The sequence below is a fragment of the Prionailurus bengalensis genome, chromosome B3, assembly GCF_016509475.1.
Source record: "Prionailurus bengalensis isolate Pbe53 chromosome B3, Fcat_Pben_1.1_paternal_pri, whole genome shotgun sequence".
Lineage (NCBI taxonomy): Eukaryota > Metazoa > Chordata > Mammalia > Carnivora > Felidae > Prionailurus > Prionailurus bengalensis.
In genome coordinates this window covers 54,835,005-54,854,077 of record NC_057355.1, presented here as the reverse complement: position 1 = coordinate 54,854,077, position 19,073 = coordinate 54,835,005, and the positions used below count along the sequence as shown (strand labels likewise).

Genomic DNA, 19,073 nt, shown 5'->3' with positions numbered 1-19,073 from the left:
ATATATTGGTTCATAAATGAAATGTGAAAGCACCTCCGAAAAAGTAGTAATAGTCTAGGGGGAGGAACCTGGAGGTCAATGCTGGAGGAGCAAGTCATATAGAAAAGGCTCCTTTGAGAGGATGTTCAGTGTCTTTCAGTGGAGTAGCAGAGCCCCCTGCAAGGAGGGAGCTGGGGAATAAATCCTCTGTCCTACTCTCTTCCCTTCCATTTCTTGATCTCCCTTTCTCCAGTCTAGATGGCAAGGGAACCCACTGGTGTAATCATACAGGTCAGCCTCCTGAGGCAGAGAAGTGGGGTAGAGAAGAGGAGAGAGTAGAGCTGGGGGTGCAGACAAAAGGGAACAGTCACAGCACACTCTTTACAACATATGACAATATTGGGGGGGGGGATGCTTGGAAGAAGATCTTCATGGAACCATAAAATGTTAGACCTGGAAGGATCCTGAGAAGTAATTCTCAACCTCATTTTAGAGATGGGGAAATAGAACCCTATAGGGGTAGCAACTGGGTACAGTTAATTGTCACAGAGCTGAAAAGAAAGGACAGACCTTTTGATGTGCAGCCCTGGATCTTTCCAGTTGGCTAGGTAGCTTCCATATAATCACAAGTTCTTCAGGTCCATGGCACAAGCTCAGCCACTCTGCAAGGGTGAGAATGTTAAGGAGGTCTCAGTCATTATTCAAGGGAACGTGTAAACATTATAGAGAAAACCACTGCAGTAGGACATGTTCCTGTAACTGAAGTTAAGAGTCATTGCGGATAATCTAGAAAGTATAGAAATGTGTTAAGGAGAAAATAAAATCACCCATGATTTACCACAGGGATAGTAACTGTTAATGTTTTGGTGCTTTCTTAAAATTTTTAAGAATTAAAATTTATATAAATACATGTATGTGCGAATGCAAAATTAGTATCAATTGTACATATAGTTTGGTATCTTTTTTCACTTGATAGTGAATAATTTCTCAGATAGTAAATTGTCTTAGGATCTGAGTTGTTGTTTTGTTTTTTTTTTTTAAAGATTTAATTTTGAGAGAGAGAGAGGGTGTGTGGGAGAGGCAGAGGGAGAGAGAGAATCCTAAGCAGGCCCCATGCTGTAAGTGCAGAGCCTGGTGTGGCGCTTGATCCCACGAACTGTGAGATCATGACCTGAGCTGGAATTGAGAGTTGGACACTTAAGTGACTGAGCCACCCAGGCACCCCTAGATTCTAAGTTTTAATGGCAATAATATTTTTTAATGGATATAACATAGTTTTCTAAATGTTTCCTATTATTGGACATTTAAGATGTTTCTATATTTTCTGTTGCTATACATATATGTGTGTGTGTGTGTGTGTGTGTGGGTACACATACACATGTACACATATATACATATATAAATACTTGTACTTATCTCTAGGATACATTTTCATAAATAGAATTGCCAGCATAAGCATTTTCAGTGGTCCTTTCTGGTGGGTCACAGTAGAAAGAATATGGCCCTGGGATCAGACATCCTGATCAATATTCTGCTTCTCCAGTTTCCAGATATGTGACCTTAGGCTCAGTCTGCTCAGCCTCGTTCTCTTACCTGTTAACCAGGGATCATACTGCCACCCACACCCCCCTCCCTCCCCAGTGCTGTGAGGAGAACTACATGAAGACCGTGCCTTTAAAGTGGCTGAAACATAGGGAGTGCTCAGTACATGTTAGCTCCCTGTTCCTATGGGATGAGTTAGTTTGCACGCATGTGTGTGCACATGGCTGGGTGTGTAGAATGAAGGGAAAAAATAGAAGGCTGTAGTCACTATAAAGAAAAAAGTAAAATTGACTTGAAAAGAGACAAATTTAGACCATGAAGATTTCTTTCATGGTCTTGATGGTATTGATAATGAAGATAGAAACGGAAGTCCTCAATGACTATTTTTCTTTGCACTGGGCTGTCCAGTAAACACTTCTAACCTTGTTCCCTGTCCTCTTCCTTCCTAAGTGCTCATCTTCAAACTCTACCAGCGGGCAAAGCACGTGTACAGCGAGGCTGCTCGGGTGCTCCAGTTTAAGAAGATATGTGAAGAAGCACCTGACAACACGGGCCAGCTGCTGGGGGACTTAATGAACCAGAGCCACGTGAGCTGCCGGGACATGTACGAGTGCAGCTGCCCTGAACTGGACCAGCTGGTGGACATCTGTCGGTGAGCCTGGGACAGCAGCATGGGGGGGCTGTGGGACACGGCCACGGAAACTGTTGAAATGAATGAAAAAAAAAATGCAATATTTTCATAACCTTCTAAATGAAAGGGGATCCTTCCCCACTTCCTATCTGAGGTGTTGTCTATGATACAGAGCTGAACTCGTTCCCTCCTAAATATCTGTAGGAGAAATATTGGAGACCTGACTCCAATAGCTTTATGAATCAGTTCTTTGGAATCAGTTCTTCACAATGCCTTTCCATCTTCGGATGATTAGGTATTTCAGGGAGCTTTTCTTAGCTATGGACCTGCTGTTACTTTCTCATCGTATTTTAATCAATGGTATATCCACTACAGTGGGGGCCCTGCCAGCATCTCCTGTTTGGTGTCCTAAGTGTAGTAGATTTTTTCAAAGGAAGGGAGAAAACAGAAAAAGGCCCTCAGACCTGATAGTGTATTTGGGGGCAGGGGAGGTTGCTGAAGGAATTACTCAGAAAGCTTTCCAGATTTAGGTTAAGCAATTTGGAGAAATGAGGACTTGATGAAAGCCTGGCTTATAAATGGTTGGTTGAGACAGAAATGTAAAGGGGAAAACTCTTTCACAAAGCCTGAGAACAGCTTCCTTGTAATTGTTAGAGAATGGGGATAATAGAGTAGAATGGTCACTTTACCCAGAAGGGATTTCATTGACCTTGGGAGGACTGAAAGGGAAATTGGGAGAACTCTCAAATGGCTAGATGTTATTTCCACTGTGAGAAGATAATGCAGAACTGCCTACAATTAGTAATGAAAACAAAATTAACCACTTGGCGCCTATGGCTTGCCTCATTCATTACCACACTTCCAGCCTGAAAAGTTTAAATCACCTAGCTCCACTGATCACAGATGGCATGTGTAACCCAACTTGTAGAGAGACTTGAACATAACATTGATGAGAATCACTCTGCTGACGTCAGAGTTTGCTCACTAATTGCCAAAATGCCTTCCAGAACTTGTTCCACTATAAGTGCTCTTTTCTGAAAAAATCAAGGGCCCAGTAAATGGAAGGGATGAATATTATTCAGTTCTGGAAATTAAAAGAAGTGGAATTATTTGTGCAGAAATCAGGCAGAAGTGTCTTTGCCTGGAGGGTAGTGGGGTAGTTTGACTCCCCCCTGAAAAGCGGTGAAGGGGCATTGGTCAGCCTCCTGGAATCCCCTAGTGAACCTTCTCTTCCTGGGACTGTCAACCAGCTCTCACTCTCATGGAGCCTCTCATGGGGAAAGAGGGGAGTGACAGTTAAAAATAAATTGAGTGGTAGTGGTATAAAAAAAATAGTGCTATGAAAAAAAAAAAGAAGGGATAGAGAGTATCATGGTTGGATGGGTGACCTTTTTTTTTTTATGAGCTCTACCTGCATTTTGTTTTTTTATTTTTTTCCAATATATGAAATTTATTGTCAAATTGGTTTCCATACAACACCCAGTGCTCATCACAAAAGGTGCCCTCCTCAATACCCATCACCCACCCTCCCCTCCCTCCCACCCCCCATCAACCCTCAGTTTGTTCTCAGTTTTTAAGAGTCTCTTATGCTTTGGCTCTCTCCCACTCTAACCTCTTTTTTTTTCCTTCCCCTCCCCCATGGGTTTCTGTTAAGTTTCTCAGAATCCACATAAGAGTGAAAACATATGGCATCTGTCTTTCTCTGTATGGCTTATTTCACTTAGCATAACACTCTCCAGTTTGGATGGGTGACCTTTATAGTAAGGGTTGAGGAAGGCTTCTCTGAGATGATGATGTTTGAGCGGAGACCTGAGGACATGAAGAAATGAGAATAGCAAGTGCATAGGCCCAGAGGTGGGGATATGGCTGTCACATGTGAGGAAGAGCTGGACAACTCGTAGGCTGGAGGGCAGTAAAGGAGAGAGTAGCAGGTGATGAAGTTGGGGGGGGGGGGTGAGTGGGGAGACACAGCACAGGGCCCTCTTAGGCCACTGGAAGGACTCTGGTTTTGGGTGTGGAAAGGTGGCAGTGGAAGTTCTAAGTGATCCCATGCAAGGCGTGCCTTGAAGGAAGATTCAAGATAATTGCTGTGTGGGTGAAAGACAGGAATCAAGATGACTCCTGGGTGTTTGGCCTGAGAAAGTTTGCTTGTTTCTGTCAAAGCCACATTTTAGGAAGCGGTATTTCACATTTTGGGGGGCAGAATTCTCTCATAGTGCCATAAGGTAAGAAAGCAGGAAGGGTCCTTCAAGACCTGAGCAGGCACTAGGAGGTGAAGTGATTTGAACAAGTAAATGTATTGAGTTGGTGTGAAAGGTCTGGTTCCTCATCCAGTGCTTTTGCCATGCCTCTCTCTCTCTCCCCTGAGTTTACTGAGATATGATTACATTAGAATGTGGGTCATTTTCCTTTCCGGCTTTAAAACTTTAATAATGGAGGTTTGTGTTGTCCTAGTGTGCAGCATGTGAACACTGGACAAAGCCATGTTGAGCGGGGGAGGCAGTGTGTGGAGTAGGAGGACAACTGAGTTGAAGTTAAGAAGGTTGAGTTCCAGCTCTGCCACTTTTCCTTCTGGCTCTGTGATTTTGCACTGTTGTCTTGTTTTATGACCTCCTGTGTCTTTTTCTGTTCTAACCATCTATAAGTCTCTCTCTCTCTCTCTCTCTCTCGCTCTTTTTTTTTTTTTTAATGTGGTTCCAGTGAGGCATCTAATGGCTAGGTCTTAAAAGAGTTTAGAAGAGCACCTTTTATTATTATTTTTATTTGTTTTTAGAAAGTCCTTTCTTAATGCCTTGACACTCAAATTTAACACTTAAATTAACACTTATTTTTTTTTAATTTATTCATTTTGAGAGAGAGAGAGCATGAGAGACAGAGAGAGAGGGAGAGAGAGAATCCCAAACTCCCATGGTCCGCACAGAGCCCGAGGCAGGGCTCGATCTCATGAACAGGCAAGATCATGACCTGAGCCAAGATCAAGAGTCTGACAGACACTTAACTGACTGTATCACCCAGGCATCCCTAAACACTTAATTTCTCAAAGTATTTCTGTCTAGCTCATTTCCATCAGCTGCATTTTTTTTTTTAATGTTTATTTTGCAAGAGAGAGAGAGTATACGTGTGTGTGCATGGGGGCGGGCCACAGAGAGAGAGAGAGAGAGAGAGAGTCCTAAGAAGGCTCTGCTCTGTCAGCACAGAGCCTGATGCAGGGCTCAATCCCATGAACCTTGAGATCATGATCTGAGCCAAAACTAAGAGTTGGACACCTAACAGACTAAGCCATCCAGGCACCCCTGCTATATTGCTTTTCTGAGGAAAATTCAGTTGTGTCTAGTATAAGGAGCTCATTCTCTTTTTTATGGGCTTTTTTATTTGGAAAGTCAATTGCAAACCATCAAAATTAGTTTCTACTTATTCCAGAATCATATAGGGGTCAAGTTTCCCATATTGAAAGATTACCTTTTGTTGTGTTGTAAATATTGGCCAGAATAGTTGTCTGGTCCCTAAACTTCTGATTTAATTAATGTTTTCTTTGTTCTCACTGTGACCAGCAGATAGTCTCCAAATGTTCCAACTGGTTGCCAGTTACTAAAAGGTCCTACGTGGCAGAGCAACCTCCTAGGAGGACAGACTGGGGGAACTAAGTAGATGCAGTCATTGATGCCATTCCTCCCTACAGCCAGCAAATGCTTTGCCCCAGGGTATTTGTGTCCTATGTGGCACTGAAGTCTAAACTCCACTTTCAAAAGCTCTTGACACGTGTGTGTGTGTGTGTGTGTGTGTGTGTGTGTGTAAGGGGAAAGATGAAGGAATGCAGAAGAATTAAAAAGATAGTGGTGAAATGGGGTGGTTAAAAGTGAGAAAGAAAGACTGATAATAGAGAGTCGTGGAGGGTAAATGAGTAGAAAGGTTCAAATGCAAAATGAGATGCCCTTAAGCCCTAGTTCCTCCTGAAGCTTCATGACTGTAGCACTGGGCTAGGCAGGGGAGGTGCTGGATGTGCTGGGAAGGGCCCTGGCAAGGCCTGGGCCACTGGTACCATAAAGTCAACCTCTGGTAGAGTATTCTTTTAAGAGTCACGATCATCTCCACACTTCCCTGTCCCCTTTAAAAGTGTTAACACCAGTGGGGAAGGCATGATTAAGACTGGGCAGCCTTAGATGGTTGGTTGCCTTCCCGAGACCAGACGAGGGAGGAGGGAAGCTTAAATGGTTTCAAGGAGCAACAAGGCCAAAGACAGTCTTTACTTCCAGGTCTACTTGTGACACTTTAAAATTCCTTTAGTTTTCCTGAAGGCCTGCTTGGAAACTATTTGCATGAAAACACAACTAATTGATTGAGTGAATGAAGGATTTTAATGCCTAGATACTTAGGGCACTACATACAAGCTAAAAATTTTTTTTTAGTTTAATTTTTAAAACTTTTTTTTAAATGTCTAGTTAGTCAACATATGGTGTAATATTAGTTTCAGGAGTAGAATTTAGGGATTCATCACTTATATACAACAGCCAGTGCTCATTACAGCAAGTGCCCTCCTTAATCCCCATCACCTATTTTACTCTTTCCCCCACTCCCCTCCCCTCTGGTAACCATCAGTTTGCTCTCTCTTGTTAACAGTCTGTTTCTTTGTTTGCCTCTCTGTCTCTCTCTCTTTTTGTTCCCCTTTGCTCATTTGTTGTTTCTTAAATTCCACATATGAGTGAGACTATACAGTATTTGTCTTTCTCTGACTTATTTCGCTTAGCCTTATACTCTCTAGCTCTATCCATGTCATTGCAAATGGAAGGATTTCATTCTTTTTTATGGGTAATATTCCAGTGTGTGTGTGTGTGTGTGTGTGTGTACACATACATACCACATCTTCTTTATACATTCATCAATGGATGGACACTTGGACTGCTTCCAGAACTTGGCTATTATAGATAATGCATGTATAACTTTGAATTAGTGTTTTTGCATTCTGTAGGTAAATACCTAGTAGATTGCTGGATCGTAGCGTAGTTCTATTTTTAACTTTTGAGGAACCTCCATACTGTTTTCCAGAGTGGCTACACCACTTTGCATTCCCACCAACAGTGCAAGAGGGTTCCCCTTTCTCTGCATCCCCTCCAACACCTGTCATACAAACTGAAATCTTATTGTGATCTGAGCTAGACTATATTCAAAAGGCATCTCTAGGTAGCTAGCCTATAGGAAAATGTGTAAGAAGCTGCTATATGACCCAAGCAGAGAAAAGAGGGGGAAAAGAAAGGATAGAAGACATCACTGACACTTGCTCTGTTTGTCAATTGAGCTTTTCACTGTTCTTTAAGAGAAAATCAGTTTAGCATTCAAAGAAAGGGCCAGGGAGGGAGAAGGAAACTACATTTATGCTGTTAAGCTGTTTATTATTTTTATTAAACTAATGTTAGAAAACCTCAATTATGTGAAACAAAGTATAATAGTGAGAGAATAAGATGAAACTTGCCCAATTATAAAATAATTCTTCTAAATGAACAAAATGTAAATTTTAAGAAACAGAGAAATTTTAAAGTATGATTCGTTGAGAAACACAAAGTAATTTTCAAATCAAGTCAGTTATATATGAGATAGCTCATTTGTGATCAATTTTCCTGGTTATACTTAAGAAAAAATAGTTAATGTCTTTTATTTCTGTTTTGACACTTGCTGAAATTAGAGACCTCATTGCTGCATCATTGCCAAAGCTATTAAGGGAAATGAATGACAAATGTTAATAGGCTAACAAAGATTACAAAAGTTAATTTGCTGTCTTCCTCAGAAATCTTTTCAAACTTTACTCCATGGCTATGCTGCTCAGCCTTTTGCACCCATTCTCCTGAGCAGGTCAGGGGAGAATGAAGTATAAACTCCTATTTGTATGTTTCCTTCCCCATGATCTTGAGGCTAATCTTTACACTCTACCAAATAAAGGGACAAGGCCCTTTCCACTGCGCTTAGGGGCTCACTTCTCTTTGGGCCCCTGTCTTCCACTTACTGTCCTCTCCACCCCCCTAACCCTGTTCCTATATATATATATACCCTTTGCAGGAACCAGCTCATCTTTCAGGGCCTTTAGTAGCTTACGTTTCTCAAACAGACTTGTAGTTACATTTTCTTATACTTTCTCATTTGAACAGTATTTGAAGTCTGTGGTTTCTTGAATCTAAAGCAATCTGAGTGTTTCTAACTTGGCTGCAAAAGTCATAGAAATTCTTCTGGAAGTTCTGTTTTCCTGAGATTCTAGCTGGAAGATTCTAGGCTTTAGAGCAGAAGCTAGAAGGCTTTCCAGATATAAGATATATTACTGACAGGTTATATTTATATATAATATATATATATGTGAGCTGTCTCACATATAATTTAAAGTTGTTTTACATCTTCAAGAAATTCTTTTTTAAAATTTAGCCATTTCAAGGGGCACCTGGGTAGCTCAGTCAGTTAAGCGTCCAAGTTTGGCTCAGGTCATGATCTCATGGTTAGTGAGTTCAAGCCCCGTGTTGGGTTCTGTGCTGACAGCTTGGAGCCTGAAACCTGCTTCAGATTCTGTGTCTCCCTCTGTCTCTGCCCCTTCCCTGCTTGTGCTCTCTCTCTCAAAAATAAATAAATAAACTTTAAAAATAAAAATAAATAAAATTTAGCCATCTCTTAAAAAATGCATTTTGTTCATTCAAAATGATATTTTATAATTGGGTGGACATTGTCTCTTCATTATTGTACTCTATTTCACATAATTGAAGTTTTCTAACATTGATTTAATAAAAAAAATAAACAGACTGGGTATATATTTTGATATTTTAAAACAAGTGTAATAATCCCAACAGCTATTTATTACAACCTACCAGATGTCTAGAATTGTGCTGGGCTGGGCCTGGAGAGATATAACCTCTCCCTTAATTCAAAATATTCTGAATTAACTTAATACCCATTTGTATAATATACAAATATTTTGAAATAAATAAAATTGAATTGAAATACGAGGCACAATCCCTTCCTTCTTTCCTTCTTTGTACCAAGGCTGTGTTTACTGGATCTCCCTCCACCCTCCCCCCACCCCCACCCCCACCAAACCCTGCTTTTTTCTGTGCCTTGTATCTTAGTAGGTGCTTTATGGTCCAATCAGCTCATTTAAAGTAGGAAATTTTAGCCAGGCTATATTGGATGCCTGGAAAGTTAGTTATATGATTACTTTTCAGCAATAAAAGGATCAAAGGGAGCATTCTATAATCTGCCTAACTCCTCTCGCCTTTGTTTCGTAGATCATACTAATAAAGGCAAAGGCTGCTTTGGTTGTTTTGACCAACCCTTCCACATTATTCCCCAATCTGGTCACCACAAAGGAGTGGTATTTGGGGGATTCTAGGGTTTTGGTGTTCATAACTCTTGTATTGCTCTCTGATGTGCAATAGCTCAGAATCTATATTTTTAATGTCTTAGCGTTCTCTTAGGAAGAACAAGGCTTGCCTTCTTTTTCTTTCCTAATATAAAGCTTATATTGGTCTCCTAACTTTTGGATTTTTCCCTGAATTTCTATGGCATATGCCAAAGGGCATATTAAACACCAGTTTAGAACACTGCAGACAGGACCTCTGCCTCTGTGAGTATATATAGCTGGGCAGGGTGCAGACCAGGTACTTGGGCGGCCCCCTGATTTGTGATCACAAGTGCCATTGACTCAAGGGCAGAAGGCTATTTATAATAATAGCATTTATCATTTTCTGTTTGGGAAATTTGAGCCCTGATGACTTCATATCATGTGGCTGATGCAACCCAGTCCATTTTCATCTGCAGCAGGCAGGGTGGTGACAGAGCAGCTCTGGGGACTCAAAAGTGAATATATTTGCCTAGAAATACTTCTAGTTTCTACTTTCTGGAAAGTGGCAGGATACTGAGGAAAATACACCCTTTGGCACAATTCCTATTGGTTTTGTAACCAGTTAGAAACAATACTCAGTTTGCTTTAGATTCAGTTTTGAAACAACAGCTTTCAAAAACTTTTCAGATGAAAAGATGTAAGAAAACACATCTGAAGTCCATTGAAGACCATAAAAGACCTGGTTGATTTAAGTCCAGCACAGTGGCATAGTCTGGATCTTAGAGAATCATGTAAGAGGCACCCTGTTGTTCTCTAGACCAGGCCACGGTTGGCTTCTGTGTCCCGATTTTAGGGTCTTCCAGAAATGCTTCGGTGACACCTCGGTTTTTTCAGCATCTTCCATGGGTAGCAATAGTTTGATGTCACTGTGTATCACAACTTTTTTTTTTTTTCTTTGTGATTGAAAAATGGCCCTTTGCCAGTCTGGAAACTCAGAATTATCCTAGAATCTCCCAGTCAGAGAAACTTTCAGCCTGGATGATAGGAGTCTGGGCTCTGTGCAGCTGCTGGGCTGTAAACTGAATGTCTGGGGGACAGCAGGAGATTAGTAATCTTTATTTGCAAGCATTTTGTTTTCTTCCTTAAACATCTATTTTCATTTGAAAAACATATTTTAATGAATACAACAGATAATAAAAAGGAACCAATTGAGAAAATCATTGAGGGGAAAATGAATTACTGGTGTGCAATAAATCCGATGTCCTAGAGGAGGGTTAATATTCTATTGATATTTTCCAGGAAGTAAAGTAGCTCATTTAGATGGAAAAAGAGAGACAAAATTGTGCTAAATTAATTATGGAGTTTTTAATCTGCTATGAATTTGGAGCAAATTTTATTAGGAAGAATTGGAAGTACATGTTAACCTTTATTATCAGGATAAATAACATCTTTTAAAAATGAGGGACTCTTGTGCTTTGTGTAGGGCCTTTCACTTGGGTATAAATCTTTGGTTGGAAGCTGGCCTGGGTGATGGCGACTAAAATGACCTCTTTTTGTGTGGTGGTTTAAATAGTGGTTTCCATCCGGGTCACACATTTTGGCTGATGGTAAATTCTGAGTTCAGCTGTCAGAGTAGCTCCCAAAGGTTCAAGGAAGATGCGTTTGGACTTGTAGAGGCCACCTTCCATTTTTGTGGAAACGTCTGTATAGCTTCCCATTAGGGTTTAAATAGACAGACTGGTCTAGAGTTTAATAACATGTTCCTTCTTGATAAATTTATTCAATGCAAACCCAGGCTGTCTGTTCCTAGGGGACTGATACTTTTATGGGGAACAGCCAAGTCTTACGAACACACCTTAAATGACTACTAGAGAAAGCCCTCACTTGTATAAGACTTGCAATTTACATTTTGATTTGACTTCATTTGGAGCCACCTTCTGATTCATACTGTTGATCATGTCTGCTGTCTCTTTTCCTTTTACTCCCTCCTCTTCATCACCTGTAAGCTTGCCACATACAACTCTTCAATTGGTGACTTTATAGAATCAAGACTTTATAGTGGATTATTGCCAGCTTTCACCAAACAGGAGTAATGCTAACTTTTACTACCTAGAGAAAAAACCATGGGCTAGTTTTAGATAAAATTAAATTTCAAATCACCTTCTGAAACAGTGTACATTCCTTCATGTCCTAAAGTGTTTGGCAACACTTAACTACCCCTTGCTCCCCCCCAAAAAACCCACACATATTCTCTTCTCAGGCTGTGTGTTCTAGAAGCACCAGGCAAACCACTCTTACTTTCTTTTACAGGTTCTAATTTTTTTTTTTCTCATTGTTTTAGGAAGTTTGGGGCTCAAGGGTCACGACTCACTGGAGCAGGATGGGGAGGCTGTACAGTATCAATTGTACCTGCTGACAAGCTGTCCAGCTTCCTAGCAAATGTGCACGAAGCTTATTACCAGAGGAGCGACCGAAACTTAACATTCGAGAAGCAGAGTTTGTTTGCTACCAAACCTGGGGGTGGAGCTTTGGTTTTCCTTGAGGCCTAAACAATGTAAAAAATCTCAGAGAAACTATTTAGGGCATTTAGGAACTGGCAGAACTTCTTATGCCACAGTAAATTAATCCTCTTTCTGTTTTGTATTATGATGAACGGTTGCTATTATCAAGATGTATTTCCAAAGAAACGGTTGAAAGCTCTCTATGCTTCATAATGATTATTTTTCCATCTTAAACTATGTTTTCTACCAATAAGAGCCAAAATTATGCTTGGGCAGATCTTTTAAGGATGATTTACTGACATTTATTGATTTCAAGATTTTTAAAGATGAATTGGTAAAAGACATTTATACTGACCTCATGGATTAGACTTAGTTAAACATGCTGCTACAATTAAAGGGATACAATTGAATTGTATATTCTTAAATACAGTCCATTTCTGGTTTCTCTTGGCACTCTTCTTCTTCACAGTTGTAGTCTTCTGTTGATGATGTTGATGATGAGAGTGATACCAGAAACTCTCTCTCAGTTCGAGCTTCAGAACGCTATTAAAATAATACATAATGAAAGACTCACAAATTTTCCTGGATACTTGAATGTGAGGTTACTACACTTACTAATTATCAAGACGAGAAGAATTACCTTTTTTTTTTGGGGGGGGGGGGCTAAGATGGATTTAGGCTTATTTACTTTTTAAAAGCTATGTGATATCACATAAACAATCACTTTCAATTCTTTCAGCCCTCAGCTGTCTCTGTCACTTAAAATAGAGAAACTTAGATAAAAGACACTCTACACCTTACCTCTATTCACACTAAAGTAGTTATCTGGATGATAATTCAGATAATTCAATTTGTTCATAGAATTTACTTTCTTCCCACTTTATGCTACCTCTTCTCAAATGCCTCTTTGATCCACAGGGCACGCTTACTTGCTCTGGGAAACCCCATCCATGCCTCACAACCCTTTGGGGTGTGTCTAGCAGGTCTCATTTGTATGTGTGGAACATTGTAGGACAGGTATGCAGGTATGTGGGTAAGAGTGGGTTCTGGGGTTGAGTAGGGGTGTTGGTGCGTCCTTATGTGTTCATCAAAAGTGGGCAGAAATGTTTAACCATGTGGTGATGGTAAGTGAATGGCTTTCTCACAAGAAGGTCTTCCTGAATTATATGAATATTTAATCCAGAAAGTAATTTGCTGCTATAACCAGATAATTGAGACAGCAGCAGTCTTACGGCATAAATTATCCAGAAAATTATCACACTTTCGTATTATTCGATGACTGTTTTGCTCACTAATGTGCATCTTAAACACTAGACATCATCATCTTGAATCTCAGCTTTGGAGAGTCTGAGGCAAAGCTAGTTTTAATATTTCTCAAAGGACAACAGTCCTATTTAAAGGACTCGGAAATCCATTCTATTCTAAAATAAACTGCAGGTGCATTTTCATCTTTAAAGAAAGGTAAACGCTTGAGAAAGCTTAAGTCAAATATGTTGAATGAATTTTGAGTTTTTAAACACCCAATAATCCAAAATCTGAAATGATTTAAAATTAGAATTCTTTGTTTTTTAATACTATTCCATTTTTCACAGAAGATCTGTGGTTGGTACATAATTACTTAAAGATACCTGGATTACTATAAAAAAAAAAAAGTGGTACTTTCCGTTGCTTTGATATTCTATTTAAACTTTTCATCATGAGATTCCTTCTTGCAGTAGGTGACTAAACTTCCATTGTGCCCTCTGCTTTGGAAGACACAGTTGTTCTAAGCCAGGGATCTACTCTTGTCTTGGTGTCTGGCTTGAAGAAAAGAACTAGTTTTCAATCAAACCATCACCAAGTGTCATTCTAGAAATTATGAGAGATTTCAACCTTTTCTGGAGAGGATGGGGCTAGGGCAACTGGAAAAAAGCTTTGTGAAGAAGATGGAATTTGAGCAGGGCCCTAAAGAATGAGTCGAATATGAAAGCTGGGGAGCAGGCACTGCAGATGAGTGAATGTATGAGTGTGGGCGAATAAACATGGTGTGTCTGGACACCTCGGTTTGTTTGCCTGGGGATACAGTGGAGGATAAGATAGGTTACGCTGGCTGGAGGTAGCTTTTGAAGAGCTCTAAGTCTAGCATTTAGATGAGGGGTTGCCATCCAGTAGCCCACAGGCCACATCTGGTTTGCAGATACATTTAGTTTGGCCCCCAAGTATTTAAAAACTTGGGGTTCACATCAGAAATTTTATAGGAGAATCTGGATTATGGATGGTGAAAGATCTGATTATCCCCTGCCCTCCATTCCTGGGGGTGGGGGGCAGACAGTGAACTTAAGCTGAGGTATAGCTGCTTTGTTTAGATGATGTTGGACTCTTCAGTGTGCTACAGTTTCCAAAACTTGTAGTTTCCCTGATACTCGGCCCATGTACCATTTACCAGCCGAGGTCACCTGCCCTTCACCAGCACACTGGCACAGTGGCTTTCTTACACTAAATAATTCTCTGTACCCATGTCTCTAGCTGTAGTAGTTAGGGGAGACCAAGAAAAATGGGAGAAAGAATTTTTTTTGGAAGTAAAGAATAGTCCTATTTGTTTAATATTAAACATGCAGGTGTTCTACTCCCTTCTCTCACCTTTCTGGCTCGTCCAGAAATTTGATTAGATGATCTACTCTCTGTTTTTGACGTTACACTAGTGGCCGGTGAGAACTGTTCTCGAAGACATGCTAAAAATAAAAAGCTCTCTCCTATTCCTGACCTCAGCTGGCTCAACCTTCAGATTTATTGCACCCCTTTCTCTACATGTCCTTGCCTGCTGGAAGGGAAGAGGAACCTTCAGATTTAACAGAACTGCCCATAATTTAAGGAGGAGCCAAAGAGGGGGGGACAAAGAAAACTGGAAAGACAGAGCAGGCTCCTTTATTTTCTTTCTTTCTCACACTTGAGTCCTGTTTAGAACCTTATAATTTCTGTCTTATGTTGAGGGCAGGGACCATTCATCTAACGCATTCATTGGAATCCAATGTATTATTGTTGAATTATTAATGGGAAATAAAATATGACTTCAAACACTGATAAATTTTCTATTAGTTTGAAACTTTGACTGCATTTGGAGGTCTTCAGTTGCATGAACTGTCCATGGTCAGAAGCAAGGGATGAGGATAAGTGGGCATGAGGTTGTCACTAATATGTAAAACAGAGATGATCTTAAATGTGCATGCAGATGATTAAATTAAAATAGCGTATTCTACCTTGCCACTCACTGTAACTTGGATGTGAAACCATGCAGTGCTATTGAATATTGTCCAGTCCAATTAAGACAAGGTAGAGAGAGAATTCTCAACTATTTTCAAAAAGGAAACATACCAGTTTAAGTAGGAACTTGTCAAAGTCATTCTTAGCTTCGTAGGGTTTCTTGGTAGCCTTTGCCTGGAGTCTAATCAAAAAATTTTTAAAAAATCAGTAGCCAAACTAATTGTTTTATACTGACACCAACTAAGAGCCAACATTTACACAAAATTTAATATTCTGGGCATCTGCTGGCATTTTACATATATTCATTCAGTTACTCTTATGAAGTAGGCACTACTGTCACCCAGTATTATAAATGATGAAAAAGTCTCAGACAGGTTCAGTAACCTGTCCCCCCAGTCCTCCAGCTAGCATGTCATACAGGATGTGAACCCAAGCAGTGTGACTTGAGCCTTCAGTTCAACCACTGTGTGCCACTGCTCCCCAGGAGTGAAGCATTCTCTTCATGAGATGGTTTACACAGTATTTGCTGAACTGACTTCACTCTCCCGTCTCCAGTGCAGACTTTAGGGGGTGTCAGTGGGGAGGGAAGAATAAGAGGGACTGGCAGGGAGAGATCTGGGGGGAAAGAGTGGTGGAAAAGGCTAAAGCGTGAGGGTGCTCACTGGACTGGAAGCCCATGGAGGCAGGAATCCCAGAATCTATCATGATTTTTGTTACCAAGTACTCATTTAAGAAATACTTATGAAGGAGTTGAATAGCTGAATTTAGGAGGCTACAGAAACCTTTCCAGACATCTATGGATGAGGGGAGAGGCAGAGCTGAGCTAGGCTAGGCCAGGATGGGTAAGAACTTGGGACAAGGGAGAAACATTAGCAAGAGAAACACAGCAGACAGAAAGGAAAATGAAAAGGGATAGATGGCGGCTATTAATTTCACAGCAATTTTCAAGGGAGACATTTTAAATGATTTTTTTCCTCCATGGAATTTGTAGGAAGAAAACATTTCTGAAAATTCCAATATACTTTGCTAAAGCATAAAGTTTGGGTTAGCCCACCCCCTGCAAGTCTGCCTCTAGGTTTTTTTTTTAGCACTTGGCAAAGGGCACCCGGGACGGCACAGCAGGGCTAGCTCTTAGGGTCTCCTTCATTAGAGCCACGCGACCAACAAATGCCTCCTCAAGTATTCTCTGCTTTATCTCTGTCCATTTTATCTCCCCAACTGGCTTTTCTCTTCACTTATTATTCCCCTCTGGGTCTGTTCTCTCCTGCTTTCCTCAAATCTGGCTCTCACAGCTTGGGTCTCTTTCTCACAGTCCTAACCACACTCCAGAATATCCCTGCTGCCCTTTCTCAGTAACACCCTTAGAATCTCCCTCAGGTGCCAGTCATACTCAATTCTGGTTCACCTCGCTTTGTTAAAATCAAGCCATCTTCCAACTCACCCTTTTAATTTGCAGTGCCCTGTTCCTTTTTTAAAAATAACACTTTTATTGACATATGTCTCATATCATTAAATTCACCGTTTTAAAGTGTATAATTCAGGGGTGACTGGGTGGCTCAGTCGGGTAAGCGTCTGACTGGTCTGAAGCGTCTTGTGGTTTGTGAGTTCGAGCCCTGCGTCGGGCTCTGTGCTGACAGCTCAGAGCCTGGAGCCTGCTTCAGATTGTGTCTCTCCCTCTCTCTGCCCCTACCCCACTTGTACTCTGTCTCTCTCTGTCTCTCAAAAATAAATAAAAACGTTAAAAATTTTTTTAAGCGTAGAATTCAGTGCTTTTTTAGGACACTCACAATTTTGCATCATCCCCACTACCTAACCTCCATTTTTGTTTGCCTTTCCTTTCTTCTCCATGAGTATCTCTTTCGAAGATTACAGATAGACTTGTATGCTGTGCCTACAGATTTAATAGGCATATGAGATTTATATTAACAACTGAATATTTCCCCTTTAATTTCTCCAACTGTTATGGAACCTGGTCGGATCACCCAGCAGAAGAACCAACTGGCACATGGCGATCTTGGAAGGCAGGTGGTTTATTTTACACCAGCGGGCTCAGAGGAGATCACTCTCCTGAGGTCTGAGCCCCAAGCTTAAGCAAAGGGAACAATTTATAGTTTGTTACTTCCGCATTCCCCATTAGTAGTAATTTGGTGCGCTGGGCAAGTGGGGTAGGAAGAAGAACCTGGAAGGCGAATTTCCCTAGCAGTCCTGTCGGCCATCTTATAACAGATTTTTCCCTATCACAACAATGTCCTATTGCATAAAACATATCTGAGCGCTTCTTGCAAATTGCTCTGACCTACATTCTTCTGTATATTCTCAGTGATGAGAAATCCCATCCCATACAGATTTGATTTGGGGGGAACTTGTTAACGTCACCTGGGATCAGATCATATAATTTCGGTATTGTGAAGGGGAAATTTGGGTGATAAGATTTTTCGTGAAAAGTGAGATAAGATTCTAAAGTAATAGGCTAGATTTTCTCATGTGACTGGGAAACTGGCTTTTTAACTTTGATTTTATTTATTTAAGGTTTTAAGTAATCGCTACACCCGACATGGGGCTGAAACTCACAACCCTGAGATCAAGAGTTGCAAGCTCCATTAACAGGCAGCCAGGTGCCCTAAAACTGGCTTTTTTTCTTTTAAAATTTTAAAATGTTTTTTATTATTTAATATTTGAGAGAGAGAGAGAGAGAGAGAGAGAGAGAGACAGAAAATGTGAGTGGGGGGAAGGGCAGAGAAAGGGAGACACAGAATCCCAAACAGACTCCATGCTCCGAGCTATCAGCAGAGCCTGACAGGGCTCAAACTCTTGAGCAGTGAGATCATGACCTTAGCTGAAGACAGACACCCAACCGATTGAGCTACCCAGGCACCCCTCGCGAGAAACTAGTTTTTGTGTTTTTTTTCAATTTAAGTATAGTGTACACACAATGTAAGTTTTGGGTGTATAACACAGTGATTCGACAGCTCTGTAGGAGACTTGCAATTTAAGTTCCAAACTAGGAATTAGAAGATGAATGGCACACAGCTGTGGCTTGTCTGCAGGGCTGCACTCACCTGTCAATTTTTGGGCACGTGAGTATGCTAAAAGTCGGTTAGTCTCAATACTTTATAGTTTTCCTTTTTCTACTCTATTTATAAAATAAATCTGCCCCCCCAAAATGTTTGTATCTATAGCAGAAGAGGAACAAAGAACTAGCCCAAGAGAGACCAGCTAAACAGCTAAATAGCCTGTTTTTCTAGTTTACGTCTTCCGGAGGGCAGGGCATGCTTATGGGTTTATTTTTTAATATATGAAATTTACTGTCAAATTGGCTTCCATACAACACCCAGTGCTCATCCCAAAAGATGCCCTTTTCAATACCCATCACCCACCCTCCCACCCCACATCAACCCTCAGTTTGTTAAGAGTCTCTTATGCTTTGGCCTTGAGCTTAAGCCCTAAAGGTGGAGGAGTAAAAGGAGATAATGTTTAGCAATGAATTAAATTAGTAGAGTAGTTGATTCTGTAGACAAAGAAACTTATTCAGATGGACAGTTAAGTAGAAAATCTCTTTGAAGATACCTGAGTTGATGCATTTTTAAATAAACCTATCGTAGCTTTATGTAATACACTTGTTCAATTAAAATGTTTTTAAGCACTAGAAAGTTGAGTAAGGAACAAACCTATCAAGCTCCTTGTCAATTCTTTCCTGCCGCTGTCTTAGGAGTTTTATTTCTTCATTAATTCTGTGCTTCTCTCTATAAAATCAAAATTTCGAGTTAAATTTTAAAGTAAAGCAGGCATTTCTACTTGGGAAAGAAGAAATCAGCAATTTGCTGACTTCTACATGTGAGCAAAAGCCCTTCACAGACCAGTTCTTCAA

General features: G+C 40.5%; 2 protein-coding genes across 6 annotated transcripts in view; one reads left to right on the top strand and one right to left on the bottom strand.

Annotated features, from left to right (window-relative positions):
- The window catches only part of GALK2 (galactokinase 2), a 138,145-nt gene extending 120,347 nt beyond the window's left edge, over window positions 1-17,798 (top strand). For 2 of the 3 annotated variants that reach the window (XM_043555454.1, XM_043555453.1), the window contains exons 9-10: window positions 1,972-2,173; window positions 11,806-12,164. In XM_043555454.1, coding sequence (XP_043411389.1) covers window positions 1,972-2,173; window positions 11,806-12,013 — 410 coding nt within the window. In that variant the 3' untranslated portion in view covers window positions 12,014-12,164. Of the gene's footprint in view, window positions 1-1,971; window positions 2,174-11,805; window positions 12,165-17,162 lie in introns of those variants that run through there. The other variant, XM_043555455.1, reaches the window with a different exon arrangement.
- Window positions 12,386-19,073, bottom strand: part of FAM227B (family with sequence similarity 227 member B) — a 202,409-nt gene continuing 195,721 nt past the window's right edge. For all 3 annotated transcript variants that reach the window (XM_043555450.1, XM_043555452.1, XM_043555451.1), the window contains 3 exons: window positions 18,874-18,948; window positions 15,317-15,386; window positions 12,386-12,508 (listed from right to left, as the gene is read on the bottom strand). In XM_043555450.1, coding sequence (XP_043411385.1) covers window positions 12,386-12,508; window positions 15,317-15,386; window positions 18,874-18,948 — 268 coding nt within the window. The remainder of the gene's footprint in view (window positions 12,509-15,316; window positions 15,387-18,873; window positions 18,949-19,073) is intronic.